We start from the raw sequence: 26,598 nt of genomic DNA, 5'->3' as shown, positions 1-26,598 counted from the left end.
TATACATGTTAAGTAGTCATCCACAACACTGGTAATATGGATTTTTCAATATCTCTATCCCATCAAAGTACAGTCATCCCTTACGATCTGCGGGAGATCCGTTCCAGACCTCCCTCACCAATATTGGAGCCCTATTGTTTTTAATGGCCATGCGCACACCATTTTGTCTTTCCTGGCTTCTCATCCATGGAAATTCAAAACCGTGAATGAGAAGTCAGCGTATTCAGAGGGACAACTGTAAAGCTTCCTTCTACAGCCCACTCACCCCAACAGTAGTAGTTATCTGTAGATTTAAGCATCTGCAGACAGCAAGCCCGATTAATCCTAATGGCCGCACATGCATGTGGCCACAGACGTGTGGCCATTGGCAATCATGGGAATTGGGGTCCCACAGTTTTTTGCATCTTTAGGTGGCCCGGAACGGAACCCCCATGGATACTAAGTGCTGGCTTGTACAGGAGATGGCAACAGTGGAAGGCTATAGAGCCAGAGTAGAAACCCAGGAGTTCTGCATCCCTCTAGTGCACCTCCTCCCCCAAAAATTAAAAAAAGAAATCCCCCTGAATATCCTCTAGGGGATAGAGAAGCATTTTCCTCATTCTCCCTAGGCTATTTTAGGCTGAGGAGGAGTTATTTAGCAACAGGAAGTCAGCAGAAGTCACTTTCTGTTTCAAAAAAAGGACTCTTCTGGCCATAAACTGGGGGGGGGGGGGTGCTGCAAACACTTTCTAGGGGACAATTAGTGGCCTTTTTGGAGCAATTTTTTTTACCTGGGGGGGGGCACAAAAGTGGTCATATGTGACCTGCAGGAAACACTTTGTTCATCTCTGTCCTAGAGAAGGAAGAAAAAACAGCATGTGACTTCCATCAGGTATGAGAAACATATTTCAATAAAGAAACTCCAATCACCACCACCTCTTTCACCATTCTCACTGACAACCACTTTTTCAAGCTTCTGCAGTTCAGAAATTATAGGATTTTAGATGACATTGGGAACACATCTACAGCAATGTTATTGTGCATTATTTCAGAACCCAGTTCTCCAAGTTGGATGTGGCAAATTCTATACAAAAATTAGTTTTATTGTTGCCGCCAATTAGGTTGAAACTAAACCAAAAACTAAACAAAAATCTGGCAGCATTAAAATAAAAATGAACCAGTTCCACCAGCAAATAGACTTTTAGGAAAGACAGCATTAAAAGTTATTCAAACTGGGCACGCAGCTTAAAACAACCAAGCAGAAGGCTAACACATTCATAAGTCTTATTTGTACAAACAGAGCAGTGGTTTAACAAAAATTGATTTTTAAATTGATTTAGTTAAACCAGAGCAAAATACTAAGAAAACATGCTTGTATAAAACTAATTATGATTGACTAGTTTTGACCAGAATATTTACTAATGAGATATTAACTACTACCATGCACAGATATTTTACATAGCTATTGACTATTACATTTATTAAAATGGCAGGACTACATATGAATATGCATGGGTAAATAAAGGAAGAATGCCACAAAACTTACTGAGATCTTATTAAAGAAGCACAGCAAGGAAATAATGGAAACCACAAGAAAATAGTTTTTATAGTTTATGGTATACAAGAGGAAGTAAGTATTTCCTGAAGCTACTTGAATAAGCTGCACTTATCACCACTGCTATCCAAGAAACCTTGGTAAACATGGTCTAGACTATTAATGCCAGTTCAAGGTACATGGGGTAGAACAAAACCTCAGCAACCTTCTGGGGAATGCATATAATTAATTGCTATTTGAGCACACTCCTTAATTTTGAATTGCCATTTAGAAAAATGTACCTATTTCTATAACATATCTACCATGAAAGATCATTACAAGGAAGGGGATGAGAAAATTAGTAGGAAAGATTGAAAATGTCATCTCCAAAGTGTCAGTAATTAATCTGGAGCAAGATTGCAGAAATCTATATGGTATTATGTGAGAAGCAGCTATGGAGTCTTCAGCAATTTACCCATATATACTCGACTATAAGTTGACCTCATGAATAAGTTGAGGGCAGGTTCTGGGGCCAAAATTATGGCTTTTGATATGACCCCTGGATAAGTTGTGGGTAAAACTTAGGGTCATGTAACAAATGATGTAAAAGATGACGCAAAGGAAAATGATGCCAAAGAATTTAGAAAATTCTGGCAGGTATAATTGTTTGTGCTCATCCGAAAGGCTGGATGGATAAGAGGATAGAGGGGATCCATGCTTCTTTTTAGTGCTCCCAGGATGCACTAAGCTCTTGCCTTTTATTCAGAGAAAGGGGATGGCTCCTTTTATATATATATATATATACAAGAGTTAAAGTACAGTACTTACATTGACCCAAGGTTAAGTGGACCAAGGTTTTTTGGGTCAATTTTTTGACTAAAATTTCTAGACTTATACATGAGTATATACAGTACTCAATTACAAATGTTATTCATTTATTCTACGTCCTTAGTTTAGCCTGCCTCAATAATTTTCTTTAGCTAAAAAATCATATTTGGTTGCTAGAACATTTCAATATATGGTATAGGTTGATTATCCCTTATCTAAAACGCTTGGGACCAGAAGTGTTTTGCATGTTGGAATATCTGTACACACATAATGAGGTATTTTGGAAATGGGACCCAAGTCTAAACATGAAACTCATGTATGTTTCATATACACCTCATACACATAGTCTAAAGATAATTTTATACAATGTTTTAATAATTTTGTGCATGAAACAAAGTTTGTATACACTGAACCATCAGTAAACAAAGGTATCATTATCTCAGCCACTTATGAAAAAAGTTTTGGATTTCAGAACATTTCTGATTTTGGGTTTTTGAGTAAAGGAAACACACTCAACCTGTATCCACTTTTGAGACAAGAAGTCCCACACAGCCCAGAGCTGGATTTAAAAAAAAAATGGAGAAACAAAACTGCTGAACAAGGTTATTTCAGCAAGATATTTAAACCATAAAACATTTGTATCTTAATTCTGAAACACTACTAACACATGAACCTACCATATCAAAACAAATCAAGATAGAAGATAGACCAAGATAGGAAATTTCTCCATAAATATTTCAATTCATTAAAAAATGCATTGTTTCAGATAATAACCAATATCCTGTCAAAGCAGGAAGCCAAATGCAAACACTTGAGAAAATCCTTTACACATTCTGTGATAATGGCAACTATCCTATACTTGTTACTGATATAGGAGGGTCAGGTTTGCCATGCAGGCTTGCCCTGGAAGCTAGGCTTGTACATTTGCTGATGCATTCCCTTGACAACCCTCTAGCAATCACAAGTAACACTACATCATCATCATTTTCCCTCTGCCTACCCTGCTCTAGGAAAACACAACAAGCACGTGTGGGCAAAAACATGCAGTAGAGATGCAAATAAAGCTACAAGGCCTCAGAATTTCATTCCACATTCCGGTCATGGTAGAATTACCAAGAATTCTCATGACGTTCCAAACTCCACTGAAAGGTACATGTCTGAAGGGTGAGTAAATGTGTTAGCTCCTGGCTGGTACAAATACAAATACTTAATACCGAATCTTTTAGCACCCAAAGCCACCTCTGTACCATTGTTATCTTACTGTAAGTGCTGAACAGACAGGCCAGTATAGCATGGGCTGAGTCAGTGTTATTCCGGCCCCAGTGCTCACCTAGGTCAGTACCTAGGTTGGTGAGGAGATGGGCAGCAGGTGTCTACAAACCTGCCACCACTCCGACCCAGGACCCACTACCAGCGTATATGCCTTACCTTGCTATGCCATCACTGGTACAGAGAAGCCCCCTACTGCAGTGTTTGATGTGAAAACAGGGCACCTGGCTGCATCCATGTGTCTAGGTGCCCCATTTACATGTCAGAAATGGCAACGGGGGGGGGGGGGCTTCTCAGTACCAGCAATGGCGCAGCAAGGTAAGAAGCATGGGGACATGTATAAACAGCAAGGGCTTGGTCGCAATCCAGGGTAAAATTGTCCTGGGGTAAAAGTTGTTTACCCTGGGATTGGCCTGACCCACAGGATCCATCTCTAGTCTAGCAAAATTGAGCTGAATCCTGCCCCAGAGTTTTAGCCTGTGTTGTCTGAACTAGATGTGAGGCTGGGGGGAACGTGGGCCATGTGAACAACCAAAAGGAAAATCTTGATCTGAAACTCCTGTTAATCGAGGTTCCAGATCATGAAAAGCATCTCAACATATATAGGAGAGTATTCTCTTCAGAAAGGTGCACTCCATGGGTGGAGGACAAGAGAAACACAGTAGGAGAGGCTAGCACATACAGCCTCACTTCCCTTCCTCATGTATTTGTTCTAAATTTATTCAGAATGCCCAAAAACACTTTGGGGAGAATGAAAAATGTGCTGGATCACCCATAAAAAGACAAGCAAATATTGAAGTCCATTGTGAAGAAAGTACTGAAAATGTAGTTCTGGATCTAGTGCAATTAAAAATCACTTCTGAGCCATTTAGAGGCCTGAACCAGCTACAGGTGCCTGACAGCACTAAGCCTTGTTATAGTCCCCAGAGAGCTATCACACTTCAATTACTATCACTAACATTAGTCATTACTGAGGCTGGCTGGAGTCCCCAGGGAAGGCAGCTTGTGATGACAATACCCAGTTTCTCCCTGTAAAGCAATTCATTAGGCAAAAGAGAACAGCTGGGACAGGCACGTGCAGATCTGAAGAGGGCCCGCCCCACTGGGACCTCCAACTCTCTGTTTGGGAAGGGAAGGCATCCACTCCAAGCCCCATGACAGCTGTAGAGCCCTCGGGGGACTCTCCATGTTTAATCACTGCTCCTTAAACTCAAGGAAGGCATTTGATTGAGAATTTAAACTAATGGCACTCCAGTTTGCAGCAGGTTATACCAGGCATCATCTGATAAGGGCTTCATGACATTTTTGTTATCTTGTTCTAGCTAGCAGGAGTTAATCAGGCACTTAGATACTGTCACAAAACTCTGGCCCAGCCATTTTAAACTCTACGATACAGGCCCTTCAAGACTATGCTGAGTAGAAATGCAAATAAAACACAATTAAATTAATTTTAAAAAAAAACAATGTTAAAAACTACTTTTTGTACTTTGGTAGAAAAGGTAGAATTGCTTTTAGTTACCTGAGTAACCATACAGATTGTCTTTGAAACAAATCACTGAAATCTTGCCTTAAGGAGATATCTGTGCATGTCGATTTCTCAAACTGAATCCAGGGTATGTGAATTTACAGTGGGAATAAGAAAACGGAATACACTGGACTTGCATCTAAGTGAACACACACAGTACTGTGCTGTGGGAATATGTAGACATATCTTAGATAATCATTTATTAAGTGTTCTACCCTGAACTGTGTACAACATGGACATTTTATGGACACAAAGATTTTCATACATTCTGTCTTACTGGATCAGACTATAGCGATTGTCACTTAAATCTTTTTTTAAAAGGGGGGGAAAGGAACACATTAAAGCAAAGTGACCTAGATGGTTTCCAAAAGAGAGTTGCAAATGTAGTTCAGCATTAATGTCCACTCAGTTCAACCCAGAGAATTATTATTTTGAAATTCTGGATACTTGCCAAACAAGCTTAATCTCTTATTCCAAATTAATATTCTGATACAGAATGTTGTATTTAATCTGATGGTGCTCTGTTAGGGGAACCATTGCTAGGATCCTGAGGTCTAGGGCACCTCCAAGCAGCCACCACAGGAGAGAGGATATAAAGGGGTGACAATAGCAGGAAGCAGGCACAAAACAGAGCTGGTTTTTTTAAAAAAATAATTGGTAAGCAGGTATATTTTACTGCTGAGCTCCAACAATCTTCATTTTCTCAAACTGCCCTATTTAGAACCTGGAGGTTTTCTGGTGAAACCAAGGTGGTAGGCACAGCATGAGCCTGTTTACTGCACTTGTGCACCTAGTAAGGGTAGACAACATGGCAAATAGCAAGGATGGCAGCAGAAATGAAATGGAAGTAGTGGAGCAAAGGTTTTGCCACCTCCTCCAAGAGGACATTTTATCCAGAATCCCCTGAAATGTGCCACAGCCACTGGCTGGACTAGTAATTTGCCTCACTTTGTGCATTCACATTTCAAGACTATTATTCATAATAAGTGAACAGATTATATCATATAACAGGTTGGAATATGCTGTATTATTTATGCAGAAATTTTAAAACATTCAAGTGGTTTTAACTTCAGAGCCAGAGTGGTGTAGTGGTTTGACTAGAACTGGATTATGACTCTGGAGACCAGGGTTCAAATCCCTGCTCAGCCATGGAAACCAACTGGGTGAGCTTGGTCAAGTCACACACTTTCAACATCAGAGGAAGGCAAAGAAAAACCCCATCTAAACAAATCTTATCAAGAAAACCTTCTGATAGGTTTGCCTTAGGGTCACCATTAGTCATTTCTGTCTTATGATGACACTAAGACACTATAATGGGGTTTTCTTGGCAAGATTTGTTCAGAAGGGGTTTACCCTGGCCTTCCCATGAGCCTGAGAGTTTGTGACTTGATCAAGGTCACAAAGTGGATTTCATGGCCAAGCTAGGAATCAAACCATGGTCTCCAGTCGTAGTACAACAGTCAAACCACTGACTACACCATGCTGCCCCTCTTATTCCATCCTTAAATAGTCCTATATTTGTACTCACATCAGCTTATGAGATCAATGTTTTAATACTATTTTGGATTCACTCAACACACACATATATGGACACCAACAGTTGTAATTTAAGTCTGCCATTTAGAAGCAGGATTCTACCTGAACATTTTTCATGGACTGTCAGAAATTGAACACTACTTTAACAGACTTGCTTTTGTTTTTTTCGCTCAAGCTAATTTTTGTGGCAAACCTTTCTAAACATATGATCTTCTAAAAACATCTAACTTTATTATTGATAATCTGGTTCAATCATAATGTCATTTTCCAGTGTGTTTTTTTAAAACTTAATTTGAGCATCACACACTCTTTGTGTGAAAATAAAGTCTTGGTTTACTCTCAAGTGCACACTGCTGAGGGAAAATCATGAAGAACAGGTTAGTTACCTGTAACTGTGGTTCATCAGGCGTCATCTGTACCCTCGCACAAATAGGCACACACCCATTTCTGTGAGGCACAGAAAACACAAAGATACAAAGTAAGTTGTGATACCAGATGGACAACAGTTTTTTTTAACACACACACACACACACACACACACACACATATTCAAATTAGTCTAGGTCAGGTCATTACACTGATTAATTTTGAGAGAATTATATTCGGGACTGAACTAGCAGTTTGGGACTTATAATCTTCCAAAATGACTATTTCTGCCACAGCCTGAATGGCCAACAACTCAGATTTTTCTTCATAAATACAGCAAGCCCTTCTTCCATTTTCAGAATTTGGAGATTAACACTAAAATGCACTAAACTAGGCAGATGAGTGAAGGAAGTGCACCTAGGCAGGTGGGACAGAATGCACACAGGAAGGGGTCGGGGCACGACAGGACTATAAAGCACCTAAATCCATGTGAAAGCTGTTAGGCTCAAATATTTTATTATCACTTTTATCTTCTAATAATAATATCTCTGCTACCATCCACTATCAAGTAAAATGTCTGCAAGAAAGAAAGAAAAACACAGGAAAGACTGAAACACATTTAAGGGAAAACATGTGGGGCTGATCTCAAAAACTATTGGCCGAGGAATAACTTTATTATGGCAAAAGTATTGGCTTAGGCCCTAGATTGTTACCTCATGTATAAGCAGAAATTACTTCATTGCACAGACAGGTGGGCTATTTTCTTCTACTAGTGGCCCTTTGTGCCTGACTGGGCTCTGGATCCTATTGCGAGAATTCCAATGTGAGTATGAGTTTCTCCCTATGTACCTGTGCAATCTACTGGGGACACCTCCCTTGGTGTTTCAGTGGTGAGAACTATTCACTATATAGAGACATGGCAGCTATACCTTGGCTGTGGTGCTCCAGCTATGGAATGTCCCCACAGAGGCCTATCATCAACTTTGGCCTCATTTTGGCATCAAATTAAGATTTACTGATGCATTTAAGAACGAAAAGTATGGCTGGAGTAGTTCTGAATTTCTGTTTAAGAGTATGCTGCATGAACTGTTATAAATTGTTTTAGTGGTTTAGCTTATAATGTGTTCAATGTTGTCAATTTGTCTTTATTATTTTGTTGCTTGCACCCTACCCTAAGAACTTTAAATACGGGCCATGATATAAATATTTCACTAAATATATATTTTCTTATGTGCAAATCTAGGTGGATAGAAAAACTACACACACACACACACACACACACACACACACAGTTATTTGTCAAGTATGCTGATTTTTCGCCTATACTTAACATCAAATAAGTCTACATATGTAACAGATTTTGATATCTATTTAAGCATAACAAGTGGATTTATAAACTGGAAGCCATGCCATGTTATACCAAAACATGCCACACAAGTATCAGTGATAGGTTTCAAAGTTAGCATTCAGTGACACATACAAAAGTGACTGAGCTATCAGACAGTCCATTATGCTCAAAAAGAGCCAGAAGGGGCTTTATTTTAAATTTTTCATTCTCCACATTCTGAATCTGTTTGGCAGGTGAATATATCAGAAGCGCTAGACCCGGCTTACATTCTGGGTGTCTGACAATTGAACAAGACATTCCACAGAAACATCATGAATAATCTTCCAGTGTCAGAAATCCATTTTGCTACACCAAACATCTAATAGTCCTTATACTCAAAGACAAGTCACAAAGACTCACAAATGTCTTTGTCAGCTATCTCTATCAAATAACATGATTTGAAGTACATTTGACACTTGATAGGTTTATGAACACTTTTTTTTAAAAAAAAAAATTATTTCTCTTAAAACCTGTTCCTACAAACAACAAAAACCAAAAACACTGGAGGATCAACATGCAACAACAGTCTCACAGGCAATATTTAGCTCTGAAACACAGATTAAAGAAGGTGCTTATTATAATAATATATGCAAGTAATTTGCACATATGTATGGCACTATCTTTTATAGTGTTAATCAAGTACACCACATTTCAGCATGAAGCAGCTTTCTGTCTGCTCCTGTTTGAAACATATACAAGATAATTCAATCACTCATTAGAAGAGACAAGAATAACCAACATCAAGACCCAATTTCCACCCAATCATCACAACCTAATATTTTGGTAACTTAATGCAAACTAAAGTGTGAATGCTACACTGCCACTAGTAGCAAAAGTGTGTTCTTCCCCAAGAGGAGCCTGTAAAACAGGACAGTCACTGACAGCAGTACAATTACTGACACAGATACAGACTTTATGGACATGTTTATCTCTGCTGTAAATCCACACTCTCTCTCCACTCCGATTCACAAGTCATAAAGAAATTGCAGATAATGAAAAAGTTGGTGAAATTTACAGCATGTCGGAAACCTCAGACAGCCAGAAGAAATTAAAGAGCTGACTGGGGATAAATCATACAGGTACAATTAAAACTTCCCATAGCTCCTTCACTTCCAGAACTGGCATGCAATCCAATAGGGATTATAAAAAGTGGAGGTCATGATCTTCAAGCTGCAGATAGTTAAGAATATTACATGCCAAAATTAGCCAATTCAAGGGCCCTACGTTCATCCTAATTTCAAGATGGCTTGTTCTTGCAAAAAGAACAATTCAAAGCAATGCTGTGTGAGCAAAACAAAATTAAGGTGAATTGTATTTACAACCATAACTAGTCTGCATTAAAATGAGATGCATAGTGATTAAATTTGGAGCAAGAAGAACATGAATGAACAAGAAAGCAGATATTACGCACCTATCATAGGGATAACTGCCATTTCAACTCAGGGAACAGAGTTCTACTTAGTTTTCCTCTGCTCATAGAAGTCTTACATCAGCAAAATTGGGAAGAAGGGGATTTTTAATGATTCCCTCTTCTCCCTACACCCTTCTTAGGTTCTTCAGTATCTGCTCCAGAAACTTCGGAAACCCTGGGAAAAGATTTGGAGAATATTTGCAAGAGGGTCTGTCACCAACAATTGCATCTCTCTCAGTCCCACTAATGGAAGTCTTCTGTTGGCAGAGGGAAACTAATTTGCTTCTGTTCTGGATTGTTTTTTTATTGCTGACACTAGACAAGCTGGCCAGTACAAATTCTACAGATATCTGGTTGAGTATCACTACCATTACCAAGAAAAGAATATACCACAGATGAAGCACAGAACTAGAAACCTGTGAGTTTTTGAAAGATATGAGAACATAACCAGTAATACTGGAAATCCAACTAAATTCTGTAGCTGACTAGCTTCTTAAAGACCTGTATGTTTTATGTTTCCCTTCCCGGTTTACTTTCAACCTAGCAAGCTGCATTTTCATGCTGGAATTAACATGTTAGCAAAGTGGTGAAATCAGTCAAAATGACATGAAGCTCTACAAGCATAAATAACATTTTATTTCTTAAACAAGAGGTTACATATTAGGGAAAATACACAAAAGCAGGTTGCATCTTAGAATAAATATAGTATTAGTACTTTGACATTATGTGATCTACAGACTCTCCAACCACAATATCAAATCCAGCACACAAAAATACATTTATATTTAACCAATTGGATTTTTAGCTCAAAATTCTCATCATCAACTAATGTGCTTTCTCATTGATATAATTATACACATTGAAATCTTCTCAAAATACAGGTAACTTCAGTTAATGACGTAGATGTGTGTGCTTGGGCATTACTTCTATAAGTGAAGTGTCAGAAGAGGCAGAAATAACACGGGAAGAATAGAGATTGGTTCTTATATCACAAAAAAGAAGAGCAGTTTGAACATGTTTTAGCAGATATTCATTCAGAACTAAATACATGAAATGAAACAACCAAGTCAGGTAAGCCTTGTATGAATAAACAAAAACACTTAGAACCTTCTGGTTCTTCCAAAAGGTACCTATGATTTTTTTTCTTTCTTTCACCAAAGTCCACTTTTCTTATGATTTCCATTTTGGTGGCCAGACTTATACATCTAGACTTTTAAAAATATGTTGAGAGTATCTGGTGAAGCAGACTTATCTGCTCTCCCCTTTCTTCTTTGTGTTGCTGTTCACACATGCTCAGTAAGGCATTCTGGAGGCAGCTGCTATTCACCTTGCCTATCGTAGGCTGACAAACACAGCTACAGAAGGATCAGCTTCAGTAGAAAAACCATTTTTCCCTAGCTCAAGGTTTATTGTAGTTTACTGCAGACATGCTGCCACTGCAAAATCTCTTTTGCCAGCCCTCTTTCACTATCTTTCCTATGCTTTCGCTGCTAAAAACCTTACTGCTAGAGAAAGAAGGAAGAAAGGGGGTTGAGGAGACATAAAAAGATTTTGTAAAAAGAAGCTTCTTTCACAGATGCTATGTTAATTGAAATATGCTTGTAGGTGAAGGGTAATAACATATAGAACTTAGTGGGTGCCATGCTTAGAAGTAGGAGTTTGGCCATTTTCCAATATCTTGTAGACACATATGTGCCTGCTAATATATTTTGAGAAATGTTATGGTAAGAATTTGTCTGGAATGGGTGGTTTTGTATTTATGCAGCAAGACAGTGATGATGTTCCCCACCTGCACTTGGCTAGAAACTACATTTCCTCAATGAAAACACCAAAATCTCATGGTGCTTTGAAGATTTCAAAGCCTGCACTGGTACTGATCTGCCCAGAATTTACTTCTAACTATCAGTTGTTTATCTAAGGGATATCAGCCACACTTCTGCCAGTTTTCTATCTTCAACAAAGTAGCTGAAATCTGTGTCGATTCTAGTAAGCCAAGTCTACACTTTAACTCATTCTTTTCTTAACCGGCCTTGCTGTTTTAACTGCTTGAAAAATGGATTCTAGGATTGTTTTAAGACTGCTTTCAGGAGCATTTAAAGAGTATTTTAATGTGTTTTTATCCTTGTATTGTTTTAATTGGTTTTTATTTGTTCACTACCTCGGGAGCCCTTGTGGGGTGGGAGGCACTACAGAAATACTTTAAACTAAATAAATCACAAAGAATGTTAACTTCTATTCTCTTCTAGTGTCAAAGGTCTTAGAATGCCTAACACATTCCATAAAAATATCCTTCAAAATGTAGCAATGTAACTGGGAGGAAAACCACAAAGCTGATGCAAAAACAGCAATAGACAGCGTATTGAAAAGCCAAAGCTACAAGTTATACATTTGCATGCCATTTAAATGAATAAGATACATTATGCATGCATATGAAGCCTGAATATGGAGCCAAATATTTATATCTGAATACTAAACATAACATAGGAAGCATGGGTCAGCAACTCTACAAGTGTTTGGTACTACTTTTGGTCATTTTGCTTCCAGGTGCCATTTTTGCTTTGTTTTGACATTCCAATGTGTTAAAGGTTCTAAGAGAGGCAGGCATCCTAAACTGACACATTTGCAAGTAATTTGGGGGCATTTGGGACATTTTATGTCTGCCTCTATGTACAGTATTTGCTTATTTCATTTACAGGTTGAGTTTCCCTTATCTGAAATTCTAAAATATTCCAAAAACCGAAACTTTTTTCATGGATGGCTGATAGTGACAAATTTGCTTTCTGATGGTTCAATGTACAAAAACTTTTTTCATGTGCAAATTTATTTAAAGTATTGTGCATAAAGTTCCCTTTAGGCTATATGTATAAGATATATATGAAATATAAATTAATTTTGTGTTTCAACGTGGGTTCCATCTCAAAGATATCTCATTATGTATGTATTCCAAAATCTAAAAAAACCTAAAATCCAAAGGACTTCTGGCCCCAAGCACTTTGGATACAGAGACCCATCCTGTTTATAATAATAATAATAATAATATGTTTTATTTATATACCACTATTCCAAAGATCATAGCGGTGAACAGCAAGTAAGCTAATTTTGCAAGTATGCTACCTTGCACAGGACCCAAGGTGAAATTTCAATAAATAAATAAATAAATAAAGGATATTGGGGGAGGGTCTCCTGGAGGGCTTTGGGGACACAAACGTGGTTTTGGAGTCACACGTTTCCCATCCCTGTCTTTCATCCCTCAGTATTGTACCAAGAACTGCATCTAAGCAAGATGTGGGGAACATGTGGTGCTTCAGATGTTGTTAAGACTCCACCTCCCATCATTCCTAACCATTATCCATGCTGGTTGGCCTCATGGGAGTTAGAGAAGAATGGCATCTGGAGGACCACAGATTGCTAATCTAGATAGTAATATAATATAGAATTAAGTTCCTGCATGGTTTTTGTATTCATTTTTCTTGGCAACCTACAAGTTACATCTTTATACAAATGACTAGTAGTCAACATAAAAGGCATTATTATGTCAGTGGCAGAACGTCCAAGCTTCTGCAACCCACTTGTCTTGAACCCAACAATGACTGAATGAATACCATACTGTTATTTTCCTTGGAGGATTGGTGTCCAGAAAAACCATGTTCCACAGGTTGTATAAATCTGAACATAATGTACACCATATCATTTGATAATACAATTCTGGATTAAGATGCAACCTGGGATATTTTATAAATAAATATTTTGCCCACACAAATGCAACATGGTAAGGTACACAAAATGAATTCATAAGTAAGAAAGGAACATGAAAGAATGCAGAGAGGTAAACTTTACATAAATGCTATCTAATAATGGCTGCAAATTATTTTAGCTGAAGTAATTTGGCTATATTTGAGAACAGATGGTATCTTTGTATTTAATAAGCCAATTCTCTGAGCTGAAACCAGCTCTTACTGAACTGTTGCTCTGCACATCACAACTGTTCTATTATTTAAACTTCAAGTTTGTTTGCATGTCATGCTGTAATACACAAGAAGCAACTGGCTATATCACAGAAAGATATTTCTGATCATTTTTTCCCTTTTTCATGTGCAACAACACAAACATTTTAAAATAAATGCCAAGTTAAACTGCTTTGTCATTAAATCGTCAGATTGGACAGAACAAGATATTGTGTTTGCTTTCGTTCTAGAATTTTAGCTTAACAAAACTTCAGTCAGAGCTCTCAGAAATACAAGTCTATGGGAAAGTCACTAACTAATGTTACTGACAGCATATACATGCACCCGAAATAGAATAAACATAGGAACGTACTAGACAATATATTGCAAGACTAAGAGGAAGCAGGGTGCACAGGTAGGGAAGTCATTATGTACAGGGTGATTCAAAAAGAATGGTGCAAAAGTAAAACTGTTTTTATTTGGTTTTTCATCATCCTTTTTGAATCTCTCTGTATTACTATGGCCAGTGGTGTGATTAAACACAAATACAGTAAATGAAACAATTGTGTTTCCAGTTGCTATGGAATTTGAAAGTTCAGAAAGGTCAAAGTCACCTGGTTGCAGCAAATGATTACTGGTAATTTTGTCAGTAAAACCCATCAAGCTGATGAAACGCAACATTAGTCCAATGGGAACACAATCTATTTTCAAGAGCAATGAATCCTCCACCAGCCTGCCTTTAAACTGATGAGCAGAGCTTGGATCTAAAGGTTTTATTCTTTATAGTGGGTGTGCATGCATATGTGCTACAGATCCTCCCATACAAAAGCTCTTAAATCTAGATTTGGAAGATTTGCAAGGGTCTGTGAGCTGTCCTTGCATAAATGGAACCACCACACTCTTGTGTAGAGGGACTGCAGCACCCAAATCCCAATTATGGAGTGGAAAAGAGAAAGCTGGAAAGTTCTACCATCATATATTTCTCAGTTTTGGGGGGAAAAACAGGAAACTCCAAATTTCATAAAATCACAAGTGCTAGGAGGAATCACAAAGGCAATTTACTTCATCTCGTATACTGAAGGAGTCTATAACTACAGCAGCAGCGTTGGGACCAGAACTGTATTTCATTACTTAAGTTACCATCTCATGGCTGGTTAAATGGTACAATAAAGTTGTGGTCCAGTTGCAGGACCAATGTGCTTCTACTATCCAAGGTACAGTACTTCATACAAAAACCAAAGACAAACATTTATAATCTGAGCTGGCAAATGCTGGGGGAAGACTACAACCAAATGAGAGTGATGTACTTGTACATAACTATGGAACCCTGATGCATAAAGAATTTGATATTAATTTAATACAGACACTCTCCTAACCTGTACTTGAGCCACAGAATTGTGCCAGCACAGCATTTGCAGCATGATTACAAAAATGGAGCTGACACGTGATATGCATTGTTATTATTGTGGCTATTATACGTTATATATACAGTACTGCTATTACTTATGGCAGGTTACAGAGACCACACAATGCGCCCGTTGAAACAGCTCTACTGGCTGCCAGTTTGTTTCTGGACACAATTCAAAGTGCTGGTTATGACCTATAAAGCACTATATGGCTCAGGTCCAGGTTATTTGGCAGCCCGTATCTCCCTGTATCAGCCAGCCTGGGGTCTGAGATCATCAGGAGAGGGCCTTTTTGCAAGCATGGTTGGTGGGACACAAGAAAGGGCCTTCCTGGTGGCTGCCCATACACTCTGGGACTCCCTTCCCAGGAAGGCCAAAATGGCCTCCACCTTGTCCTTCTGTTGGCAGGCTAAAACTTTTATTCAGACAGCCTTTTAAAATGGGAAGTCTTTATTAAAAAAGACTGGGGTGTTATACTGTTTTAAACACGTTTATCTTTTTAAACTGTATTTTATTTTTTAATGAGTGATTTGTTTTAATATTGTAATAATTTACTTTTAATGCATCACTTTTGTATGTTTTTAACTGTATTATTCTTTTAAATTGTAAGCCACTCTGAGTCTCAGTTTTGGGGGAAAGCAGCATACAAATAAATAAAGCACTGCTTCTATCTCTGAAGTCTAGAATTAAAAAAATTCTTATGACTTCATTCAAGTCAATCTATTTACTATACCTCCTTAAGATTTGATAAAGCTGTCATAAGCTCTATGCACATGCTTTGGAGAGTAGTATCTTGCCCAGAGGCAGCCAACTGTCCAAAAGGTTTATGGAAGTCTGTTTAGACTTAGACTGCATCATAGTGTAGAAATAATAAAGCCTAATTCTAACTGGTCTCAATCCTAGCTACTCTCTACATAAAAACAAAACAAAAACCGAAAGCCAACAACAGTAGATAGCCATAAACTGTGCACATTTATAGGAGAAGAAACAACATTTATACACCAATGTAACTTATTTAAACTACTATATAGAGGCAATAAACCTGATACCAATTTTTAAAAATTAAATAACATACAAAATACAATAAGAATGCAACCCAAAAGGCCTCCATGGACTGCTTCATTCAATTCTGAAAAGCTACAAATGCACTTTCTAGCATCTAATTTAATGTAGCCTTCTGCTGCCACCTAAAGGCCACTGGAAAGTAGATCTTATGATTCTATCAACTCATAATTATGGCCCAGTACATACCGGCCCCTCGCACGTGACGAGGGCGTCCTCGCTGCGCGGTGCCGAACAGACGGCGTGTACAGTGATGACGTCACTGCTGCACGGGATCCAAATAGATCTTAAAGCTTTTTAGCGGTCCTTTTTTTTCATAGCAGTGCCGCGCAATATGGTTGCTATGGCACTGTTACACAGCAACGAGAGGTGGCTCCCAGCCACCTCTTCCTGGCGCACCTATCTTGCATAAAGGAAAGTAGTCCTTAACCTGGGAAAAAACCAACTTCATATCCAAGTAATAAAAATATCTTAAATTACTTTTGATTCATGTTTCCAGTTCTGGTGAGCAGCCCACCAGAAATAGGAGAGATGCATTTCCTATGACACGAACAAGACACACAGGAATTCAGTGTCCAGCTGCATTGGTTTTTTCGGAGATTATAACCAAGCACTGCTATGATCAATGTGATCTTCTCCAAACGAAGAGTGTACAGGATCTATAGTCCAAGGCCACAGGTTAACTGCCAAAACTGGACAGCAAATTATACCAATGAATGTGATGGCCAGTCAGAAAAGTGTATTGAAGGAAAAACTTTTTGCTTGATTTAAAGGGCTTTTAGTGGCTTGGCATTAAATTTTGGGAATACAATTGGTTATTGACTTTCAGGAGAACAGTTTTGAAGTCTTGCCACATAAACACAGGATACAGCATAAAGCATGCTGTTAAGACAGCTCACAAGAAGGAAGAATGAGTATAGAAGAATCAGATACTTAATGGAAAAATCTAGAGCTACATAATCCAGTTGTGCCAATCATGTGAACCACAGCAACTTGCACCAGTGATTTATATGATAGTGAAAGAGAGGGAAGATCAAGTTAGTAAACAGATTTTTTTAACAATAACTCTTCCCACCAGACTCATTTTCTCAGTGCTAGAAAAGCAAAGACAAATACTGAGTTACCAGTATGCATTAAAAATGACTTGGATTTAACGTTATGTATGCTGGGATTAGTATTGGAGAAAGAAATTTGAGAAAGAGGGCATGATAACACCAAGGAAGGGAAGCATCATTGATAACTGTGAAACTTCCTTCTGTAGGAGGTCCAGTTGGCCCCGTCCCTGATCGCTTTCCACTGACAAGTGACAATGTTTTTATTTAGGCAGGGTTTTTAATTTTGAATTTTAATTATGGTGCTGTAGTGAGTGTGTGAAGTGGTGTGCTATATTTTTAAATTTTTATTGTAATTGTACTGAATTTTAATTGTTTTGTTTTTAGCTGTCTCAATCATGTTTTTACTTTATTGTAAGACCACTTGAACAATGGTATATAAATCAAATAGATAAAAAGCAGACTACATAACAGTTGTTTATAGACTACAAATCTTTCTGAGACAGCAGTTCCCTTTTTATTTCATTCTCTTGTGTACATTTAATACTGAATTATATAGATTTTTGTGTTCATCACCCACGTGTCTTGGTAAGTCTCAAGGAAAAATAGTGAATGAATAGTCACTAACCACAGAACTATCCTCTATCACCACATTTCTAATGAGCTGATTCTCTTCCTGTTAGCTTTCCTCAAGGTCCAGCTTTCACAATCATACTTAGAAACACTATGGCATGGCCAGTTCTAACTTTCCTGCAGTTACTTTATTTAGAAATAATATTGAAGCTTTGAAACAAAAAGTGTTTTAGCACCTATACAGTACTCACATTCATCTAGTCCCAACTGATACGCCAGATTCTGGAGACCTCGCACTTTCTCCATTAGATTAGCTGTCGTGAGACTGCCCAGCTCTAAAATGAAGAGAGGATGGGTGAAGAGTACTTGTCATTCAATACTTGGCAATCATCCTTCATATTGTATCAGCATTACCATTACTACTCTATGAACTGTAATTTCTTGTAACTTTTAATTTTTTACAGTATCGCTCATCTGCATCATTTAAGATTTCTGCTCTATATTAGTCCAGTTAAATGAATGTATTTATACATCCTATGGAAGATTCATCATTGGACTTGGAGTCTCTCCTTCCTCTTGAAGTCCCCCACCTGAAAAATATTCTCTAAGAAGCTGAGGAATGCTCCAAACCTAGTGTTTGGGAAACTGCAAGTCCTGCAAAGGCAAGAAGAAATGAAGTTCTATTGTGCTGCTATGTTGGATATACACTTATAAAGGAAAGAATCTGCCATCACCCCAAATACATATGGATGCAAATTGCAAAAGGAGACAGTTAAGTCAACAGAATTTAGCCAAAAATGAGATAAGATAAAGAAAGGAAGAGATTAGGTATGAGACTAACACTAACAAAAACACTCCTAATCTCTTTCACACACATTCCCTTTCAGCATGAAAACCACAAGAGAACCATAGCAGGTATAACAATCAAATTTTGTATATGTTGGCCCACACTTGTCTTTTTGGGCTAAAAATGGCATGAACAGAAAATCTATTTAAAATTCTCAAAAGAAAAGATAATGAAGTGTATAGAAGCATACACATGCCATTAGAAAGGTCTTGTAATGCTGCTACACTTCACAAAGATGGACAATTTCCCCATTTTCTGTATGTAACCTAATTTGCTCATTATTAATATTATTATTATTTATTTCATTTTTATGCCACCTTTGCTCCAGAATGGGACCCAAGGTGGCTCGCAAGATAAAATCATTTTAAAAGGCCTTCCTCAGAGCCTTCTCAGCTCTCATTATCACTAACATCCTTCAGATGTGTATGATGCACACATCTCTTTCAAACCATGGACTAATGTTGGTTACAGCCCCAGAGGGGAAACATATTGAGGCATATAGTTCATAAAGGCAAGCAATTTTATAATATTTTCTATGAAGAGAAAAGCATATATTGATCGGCTTGAGTTCCTTTTAGACAAACAACACAGACTTTGCTAATTCTATGCAAGTGGAATTCTCATCAATCTCTTGACAGAAGAATCTTACCTTTTAACATGTCAATATCATCATTTTCTAATTCAGCCATCCATTTGGGAGGAGAACTGGTTATGGGCTATTAAAAGGAGAAGCACACAAAATTATGATCAACTGTTTCCATTGTTAAACGGAAGCCACAAAAGGTTTAAAATAAACAATACTAACTAACCAAGAATGCCAAAACTCTATTTAATCTTACATTTTACCTGTGTCCAAATTTGACAGAGTAAAAAAAAACCTATCTCAGAGCAACTTGGCTGAGATGCTCTGTTTCTTGAAACCGTGTCTTTACTCCTCTGTGTATGAAAAACATATGCTAAGAAAAAGAGGAAGTTCCAAAATCCTTTTTCCCAGTTGTTTCACTTCACCAAATACTGTGAAGGATTCCACATACATAACTTGTAATTTTGCCATATAATTGTGCAGAAAATTTGTAATGCATTTGTTTAAATATGCAAATATCAGAGTTGACTGAACTCATTTTGATGACTGAGGCAGAAAATTTAAATTTAATGACAAAACAGTATTGAAAATAATAATAAAAAATACCTGCCAATTTGCTGTCTTTTAATGACAACCTTAAATCTGTTACCTTATCCTTCCTAATGGTAGCATCATTGATGGTATCACTGCTGCATCATACTAGCCTAGATAGTTAAGGTTCTGCCTCCTGTACTTAGTAAGTTGTCTTTGTTCTATCTGAGCAAAATGGATCAGGTATCTTAAAAGTATAACAGCAGTAAAACACACACACACACACACACACACACACATATATATATATCACAATACTGGATATGTGCTTACAGCTGGCAACTTCACAGTTACAACTTCATACTTGTGATGAAAGAACTGGAAATAATTTCACTTGACTCCTGAAAAGCTCCTTTGGAAGACTGGGACCTTGCAGAATAGCACATGAGAAGTTGCAACAAGGAGGCAGGAAGAATGGGCAAAAAAGTCTATCACTGCTTCTTCCCCTGCTTCCATCTGGTGGATGATAGCCCATTTGATGAATGGAAAGTGCCCTTCCATTAGTGGAATCTCCTATCTATATCAAATCTACAATGGGTATCTAAATGGTTATAGGTATGTTTATGTAAAATTACATTTAACAGTTTTATATCTTGTTTAACAGGATCTCAAAGCAAGAAAAACAAGCAGAGCAGAAAGAATTAAGTAGACTAAGGTCCAAAACACACTGCAGAAATAATCCAGTTTGAGACCACCTTAACTGCCCTGGCTGAATGCTAGGGAATTCTGGGAAATGTAGTTCTGTGAGACATGTAGCCTTCTGTCGGAGAGCTCTGGTGCCACAATAAACTACAATTCCCAGGATTCCCTAGCACTGAGCCAGGGGAGTTAAAGCAGTCTGAAACTGGATTATTTCTGCCGTGTGTTTTGGACCTAAAACTGTAGTCTGATATGCACTTAGCTGGAAGGAAGCCTCACTTTACTTGACCAGGGTTACAGCTGAATAGATATGGACACATGCCACTATAAATCCATGTTAAAAATTACTTACACTTTTAAAAGAAGCTGCAAATTCAGCAACACCAGGTACTAGGGACAAAGCAGATAGAGTTACTGCAGCATAATTTCTGACATCATTATTCAACTTCAGAGGCTAATTACTAATATAATTACTTAAACTGCTAAAGGCATGCAGTATCCATTCATATCACATTTTAATTTACTAGTGTCAAGTCCAATATTAATCATGTTGCTTCTATATTTGCACATGCTGCTGTGCAATCTCTTGTCTTTTAGTATTTTCTCTGCTCCATCACCAAAATGCACCTTTATGCCATTTTTACATGAAGCACATACAGCACACACACTCAATGTTCAATATAGCTAAATCCCAAGTAGCTAACTGGATTGCGCTGAGCTTAAGAATTTCTCGAAGTATGTGTCCAAGAATCAATGTGCCAATTCTAACAAGGGCAGAGCAGATTCTGTTTTAAGAGTTATGTTCCAGTCCATGATAAAACTATTGCTGTGAACACATTTGATTCTGACGCTCCATGTGTTCACCATCAGAGCTGCCACAGTTAACACTTTATCTACAGTGTGAAGATATAATTTACATTATAGACACACAGACCATAAAATGACTTTCAATTCCAGAAAGCCACATCAGTTTTTGGTTTTGTTCTACTCCTGATACAATAAGAGAACTTTCCATTATTTTTAATTTATTTATTTATTTATTTATACATAGTACTCTTTCAGTTTAGTATCAGTCTCATATCACAAATACATTAAGACAGGCACAAAACCTTTCAAACACATAAAGGAGGTGGAACATATTGATATCTCAAGAACTAGATACATTTTCTTTGGTACAAATTTAATGCTGAACACCTGTTTTTTTTTCAAGAACTTGCTCTAGTCCTAGAAAGTCCAAATGGAAAGCACAAATTGCATTACCAAACTACCTCAGATACCTTGTGAAATGTGACACGTCTCTCCACCTTTACAGGATAAGAATGTAATACTAACTGTCCTCCTGCTTCAGTGTCTGAGAAATGAAAAAATACCTCAGTACTGCATTGCTTTCTATTAAGAGCCCCATACTGACCCCAGCCTCACTTAGTTGGAGAAGACATTTAAGTATCAGTGAGAAATAGTATAATACAAGAAACACCTTTTACATATTTTTCAGTTGCGCAAACCAACACTAAATCATCTCCCACAATACCAATTAATTAGTCTAGAAAAGCTGTAGCAGGGATGGGGGGCGGAAGTAGGCTGAATGTGATCCATTTAATCCCCGAAAGCACCCTAGCACATTCCATTTTAAAAAATGGAATTCTGGGATTTGTACTTTTGTGAAATATTTAGTGTTCTCCATCAGAAACCTCTTGTGCCGCAAAAAAATACAAATCCCAGAAGTCCAAGGGATGGAGCCATGACAATTAAAGCAGTGTCAAACTGCACTAATCCTGCAGTGTGGCAGCAGCCTCTGACTTATGGTGACTTTATCGCAGGGTTTTCTTGCTATCTATTCAGAAGAGGTTTCCTCTTAAGCTAACTGTGGCCTGTTACAGACTGCCAAAATAAAGCTGCTTCGGGTCTCTTTGGAGGTATGCTATTTAAATGATGCATGGGTCCTAAGAGTCTGGAGGTCGCGCCAAAGTCACACTCCATTCCTAAGCACTGGAGTGCAGCTTTGGTACAGCTTCCGGATTCTCAGGGTGCATGCATCATTTAAACAGCATACCTCCAAAGAGACCCGAAGCAGCTTTATTTTGGCAGTCTGTAACAGGCTTGTGACTTCCCCCAAGTCACCCAATGGATTTCCACAGCTAAGGGGGTATCTAAATCTAGGTCTCCTGAAGTCCTAGTCTAACATTCAAACCAATAGACACAATAGCTCTTAAGGTAAGTATGCAAACAAGATATTTACAAGCTGAATAACCTGTGTGGTCACTTCTGTGTGGTGAATTTTGAAAATTAATTTAGGCTGCAAATGAAAAATATAGACTTAATGAAGAACTCTGGGGTACTCTTAAAGATGATGTAGGGAACCTGTAGCCCTGGTCTTCCAAATTCCTAATCCAACATTCAAACCACTATCCACACTGGTTTCTCAGGGAATACTGTAGTCAGCTAAAGAACGTCTCCCTTTTTCGCACATTTCCCACTCAATTATAACTTACATTGCTCTGGCCAAAGGTCAGGTGATGCCCGGTCCAACTTCTCAAAGCTCAGCAATGAAGCCTCCAAGTCAGTGCCTAGAATAGCATCATATGACTATTGAGTAGTATAAAAATGTAATAAATAAAATATCACATATAGAAGCAACTATTCTAGGCCCAAAAGCAATAGCATGTGAGTGCAGCATTCATTTATGGAATCTGTTAAAGAGCCTACATACAGCAACCTACAGAACATGATCAGACATGACCTGAAACATAAAAAGGGGAAATTCTTTACCCTTTCCCATGTATCCTGCCTAAATAATACTACTACAGATAAAAATGTACTCCTATATCTTCTTAATTGGAAGCAAGTCTAACTTAGTTCAGTTGAATTACTTCTGAATTAACATGAAACATACAACTGCAAGAGTTACTCAAGAAGCCATTCCTACACCCACCCTTCATGAAAAAGAAGCATCTTTATTTCATGATAGACGCACTGGTTTATCTACCTCTACTCTGCTCCATTCTGACAGCCAACATCTTTTTGTGGTTTCAGGCAAAGAGAGGTTTTTCCTGTCCTTCAACCAGGGTGTTTTTTTAAAAACGTATAAAGCTACGTCATGCATCCAGTCAAGGCCTAGGTGTAATTCCCACCACTGCTCCTAGAGATGACTGTAGCTACCGGAGGGGACTTTGTGTAGACAAAAGTGTATGTGCTCTGCTGTAGATCTCTTGAACCTCTTTGGAGCCTGACACAAAAAGGAACACCCCACTCTGAGAATTTACTTTTGAGTCAGGGCTGGGAAAGCTGGCATCTTTCCACATGTTAGAGGAGTGTTGTTATTCTTGTTGTTGTTAACTGCCCTCAAGTCGATCCTAAGTCACTGCAACCCTGTGAGTGATTAAATGCCAGTCCTTCAGCCACAATGTTGTAAGTTCGTTCCTAGAGGAGGGCTCTCAGCCTTGCATTCTTCCGTAGGTCACTAAAATGAGTACGCAGCTTGTTGGGGGCAATCGCCTTACACATTGTAAACCAGGTAGAGATTGCTTAGTTCAGTATGATGCAGAATAAAAATGTACAGTAAATGCTATTGCTATGAGTGAGACATCTCCAAGACCCCTCCACTGCTCTCCTTAGGTCCTGCAAATTCATGCAATTCCCTGATTGAGTCTGTTCATCTGGCACACAGTCTTCTTCTTTTTCTACTTGCCTCCTAGCATTATTGTGTTTTCTAATAAGCCATGCCTTCTCATGATGTGGGCAAAGTACAACAGCTTCAGTTTGATCATCTTGGCTTCCAGAGAAAGTTCAGGCTTGATCTGCTCTAGGAGCCATTTGTTTGTCTTTTTGGCTGTCCATGGTACTAACACGCTTCTCCAGTACCAGTACCACATCTCAAATGAGCTTATTTCTCTTCCTACTGGCTTTCTTAACTGTCCAGCTGTCACATCTGTACATGATGATGGGGAATACAAAGCCTTGAACTATCCTCTCTTTAGTGTTTGAGAGTTTGGGCTTGATCTGTTCTAGGACCCATTTGTTTGTCTTTTTTAGCTGTCCATGGTATCCTCAGCACTTTTCTCCAGCACCACATCTCAAATGAGTTGATCTTCTTCTTATCCGCTTTCTTCACTCTCACATCCATACTAAGTGAAAGGCGGGTTACAGACCGCCCGTTTGGGGCAGTCTGCATCCGCTCCTTTCCCCGCTGGCCTGGAAAGGGGTGTCCTTGGGGGCTTCAAGTCCCGAGGACACCTGGTGACGGTGGGGAGGAGGCCCCTTTCTCCTCTGCGTCGCTGGGCGCAACCATGTAAAGGCTGTGCCCAGCGACGCAAACCCCAGAAGGAGCTCTGTTTCGGAGCTCCTTCTTGCACCATGGAAAGGGCGCTCTAGGCCTCATTTGGAGGCGGCGCAGTTGTGATGTCGTAATGGTGGCGGCCGTGTGGAATGGCCGCCACCATTTTGTACGGACTGAGTCCATATTAGGGTTGGGGCATCAGGAAGTGACGCCCCTTTCTAACCCTAATATGGACCCAGTCCGTATTTTCAGGCCTGTCTGTAACGGGCCCAAGAAAGAAACTGGCAGCATGAGTTTTCATAGACTTAAGTCTACTTCCTCAGATGCATCTGGCAGAGTGGAAGCCAGGTAGACATCTAGCCTGGAAGAAGGAAGAGCCCTCCCTCCAATCCATCTGCCTTGGTCCAGGCCTCAGAGGGAGAGAAGAACCACTGGACCTCATCCCCTTTCCCTCCACCATTCCCTTCTCCTTTTGTTTCGTGTCTTTTAGATTGTAAGCCTGAGGGCAGCGAACTGTCTGATTAAAAATAATAATTGTAAGCCGCTCTGAGAGCCATTAGGGCTGAAGGGCGGGGTATAAATACCTAAATAAATAAATGCCATTGGTATGTGAGGAGGTCAGTTCAAATTACAAATCATGCTGCCAATGTATTTCTTCCAGTTACTCTCAAAGGTGCTACAAGATCCCTCTCCAAACATGGGGACTGGGGAACCCGTAAGGCTAATTCCCAATTACCTGCCCATTTTATTTGGAAAAGACAACATCGCTATGAAAACTGGAGGGATAAGGAATACAGGGCAATGGCTGGAACGGTTCTAACTTGAGTGTTCACTTTTATATCTTCACACTTCAGAATCTTGCCTAGTTCTTTTATTCCTAATCTCCTGACTTCTTGACTGCAGTTTCCATTCTGTCCAATGTTCGATCCTAGATATAGGAAACTCTTTGGCTATTTCGATTCCCTTGCTATCCAGGCTCAGTGTGAAATCGAAGGCTTTCATGGCCGGCATCCGTAGTTTTCTGAGGGTTTTTATGTGGCCATCTTCTGGAAGAGTTTACTCCTGACGTTTTGCCAGCATCTGAATACACTCTTCTAGAGCATGGCCCTTAGCCCGAAAAGCCCACAGAAAACCATCTAGGCTCGGTTCCTGTGGAGCGCAGTTCCCATTATGCCTCTCCACCGCCTTCGCTGTCAAGGGATGAGAGAGAGTTCGCCTCCGGCCCCAAACGCCCTGCTTAGCCCAGGCCCAAAACACGCTGCAGAAAGGATCCAGTCTGAGACGGCTTTAACTGCCCTGGCTCAGCGCTATTAGGGAATCCTGTGAAGTGTAGTTTCTTGTGGCACCAGAGCTCTCTCTGACAGAGAAGGCTAAATGATGGCTCACGAAACTACAGTTCCCAGAATTCCCTAGCCTTGAGCCAGGGCAGTTAAAGCGGTCTCAAACTGGGCTATTTCTGCAGTGTGTTGTGGACCATAGACTCACAAACAGGTCACTACTCAGATATTAAGTCATAAGAATTAACCCTCCAACGGAGAAGACACAGAAACCGCCGTTTTCCCCTTCCTTTCCTCACCTTCGCCAGAGGCCGCCATCTTGGCCCATCACGTGACGCGCGACGCCCCGCCCACCCACTTCACGCGGGAGTCCCAAAAACACACCGCGGACGCTTCCTTTCCCAACCGCCTCTTTCCCAAAGAGACTCAGAGAGAAAAAGGAAGCGTCCAATCAGATTCCGCCTAGAGGGGGCGTTCACTGCCCGTGAACCAATTACAACCGGAGTGGCGGGA

The 26,598-nt window shown here is 39.1% G+C and overlaps 1 protein-coding gene across 4 annotated transcripts in view; it reads right to left on the bottom strand.

Moving 5' to 3' along the window:
• Positions 1-26,495, bottom strand: part of LIN52 (lin-52 DREAM MuvB core complex component) — a 56,588-nt gene extending 30,093 nt beyond the window's left edge. For 2 of the 4 annotated variants that reach the window (XM_089522186.1, XM_089522187.1), the window contains exons 1-5: positions 26,385-26,495; positions 23,025-23,099; positions 20,885-20,922; positions 19,369-19,435; positions 18,124-18,207 (exon numbers count right to left, since the gene is read on the bottom strand). In XM_089522186.1, coding sequence (XP_089378312.1) covers positions 18,124-18,207; positions 19,369-19,435; positions 20,885-20,922; positions 23,025-23,099; positions 26,385-26,403 — 283 coding nt within the window. In that variant the 5' untranslated portion in view covers positions 26,404-26,495. Of the gene's footprint in view, positions 1-813; positions 833-18,123; positions 18,208-19,368; positions 19,436-20,884; positions 20,923-23,024; positions 23,100-26,384 lie in introns of those variants that run through there. The other 2 variants (XM_089522188.1, XM_089522185.1) reach the window with 2 other exon arrangements.
• Between the last annotated feature and the right edge of the window lie 103 nt (positions 26,496-26,598).

The sequence above is a fragment of the Sceloporus occidentalis genome, unplaced genomic scaffold, assembly GCF_023333645.1.
Source record: "Sceloporus occidentalis isolate IW3139 unplaced genomic scaffold, rSceOcc1.0.p SCAF_4, whole genome shotgun sequence".
NCBI lineage: Eukaryota > Metazoa > Chordata > Lepidosauria > Squamata > Phrynosomatidae > Sceloporus > Sceloporus occidentalis.
This window is presented reverse-complemented; position numbering and strand designations above follow the sequence as displayed.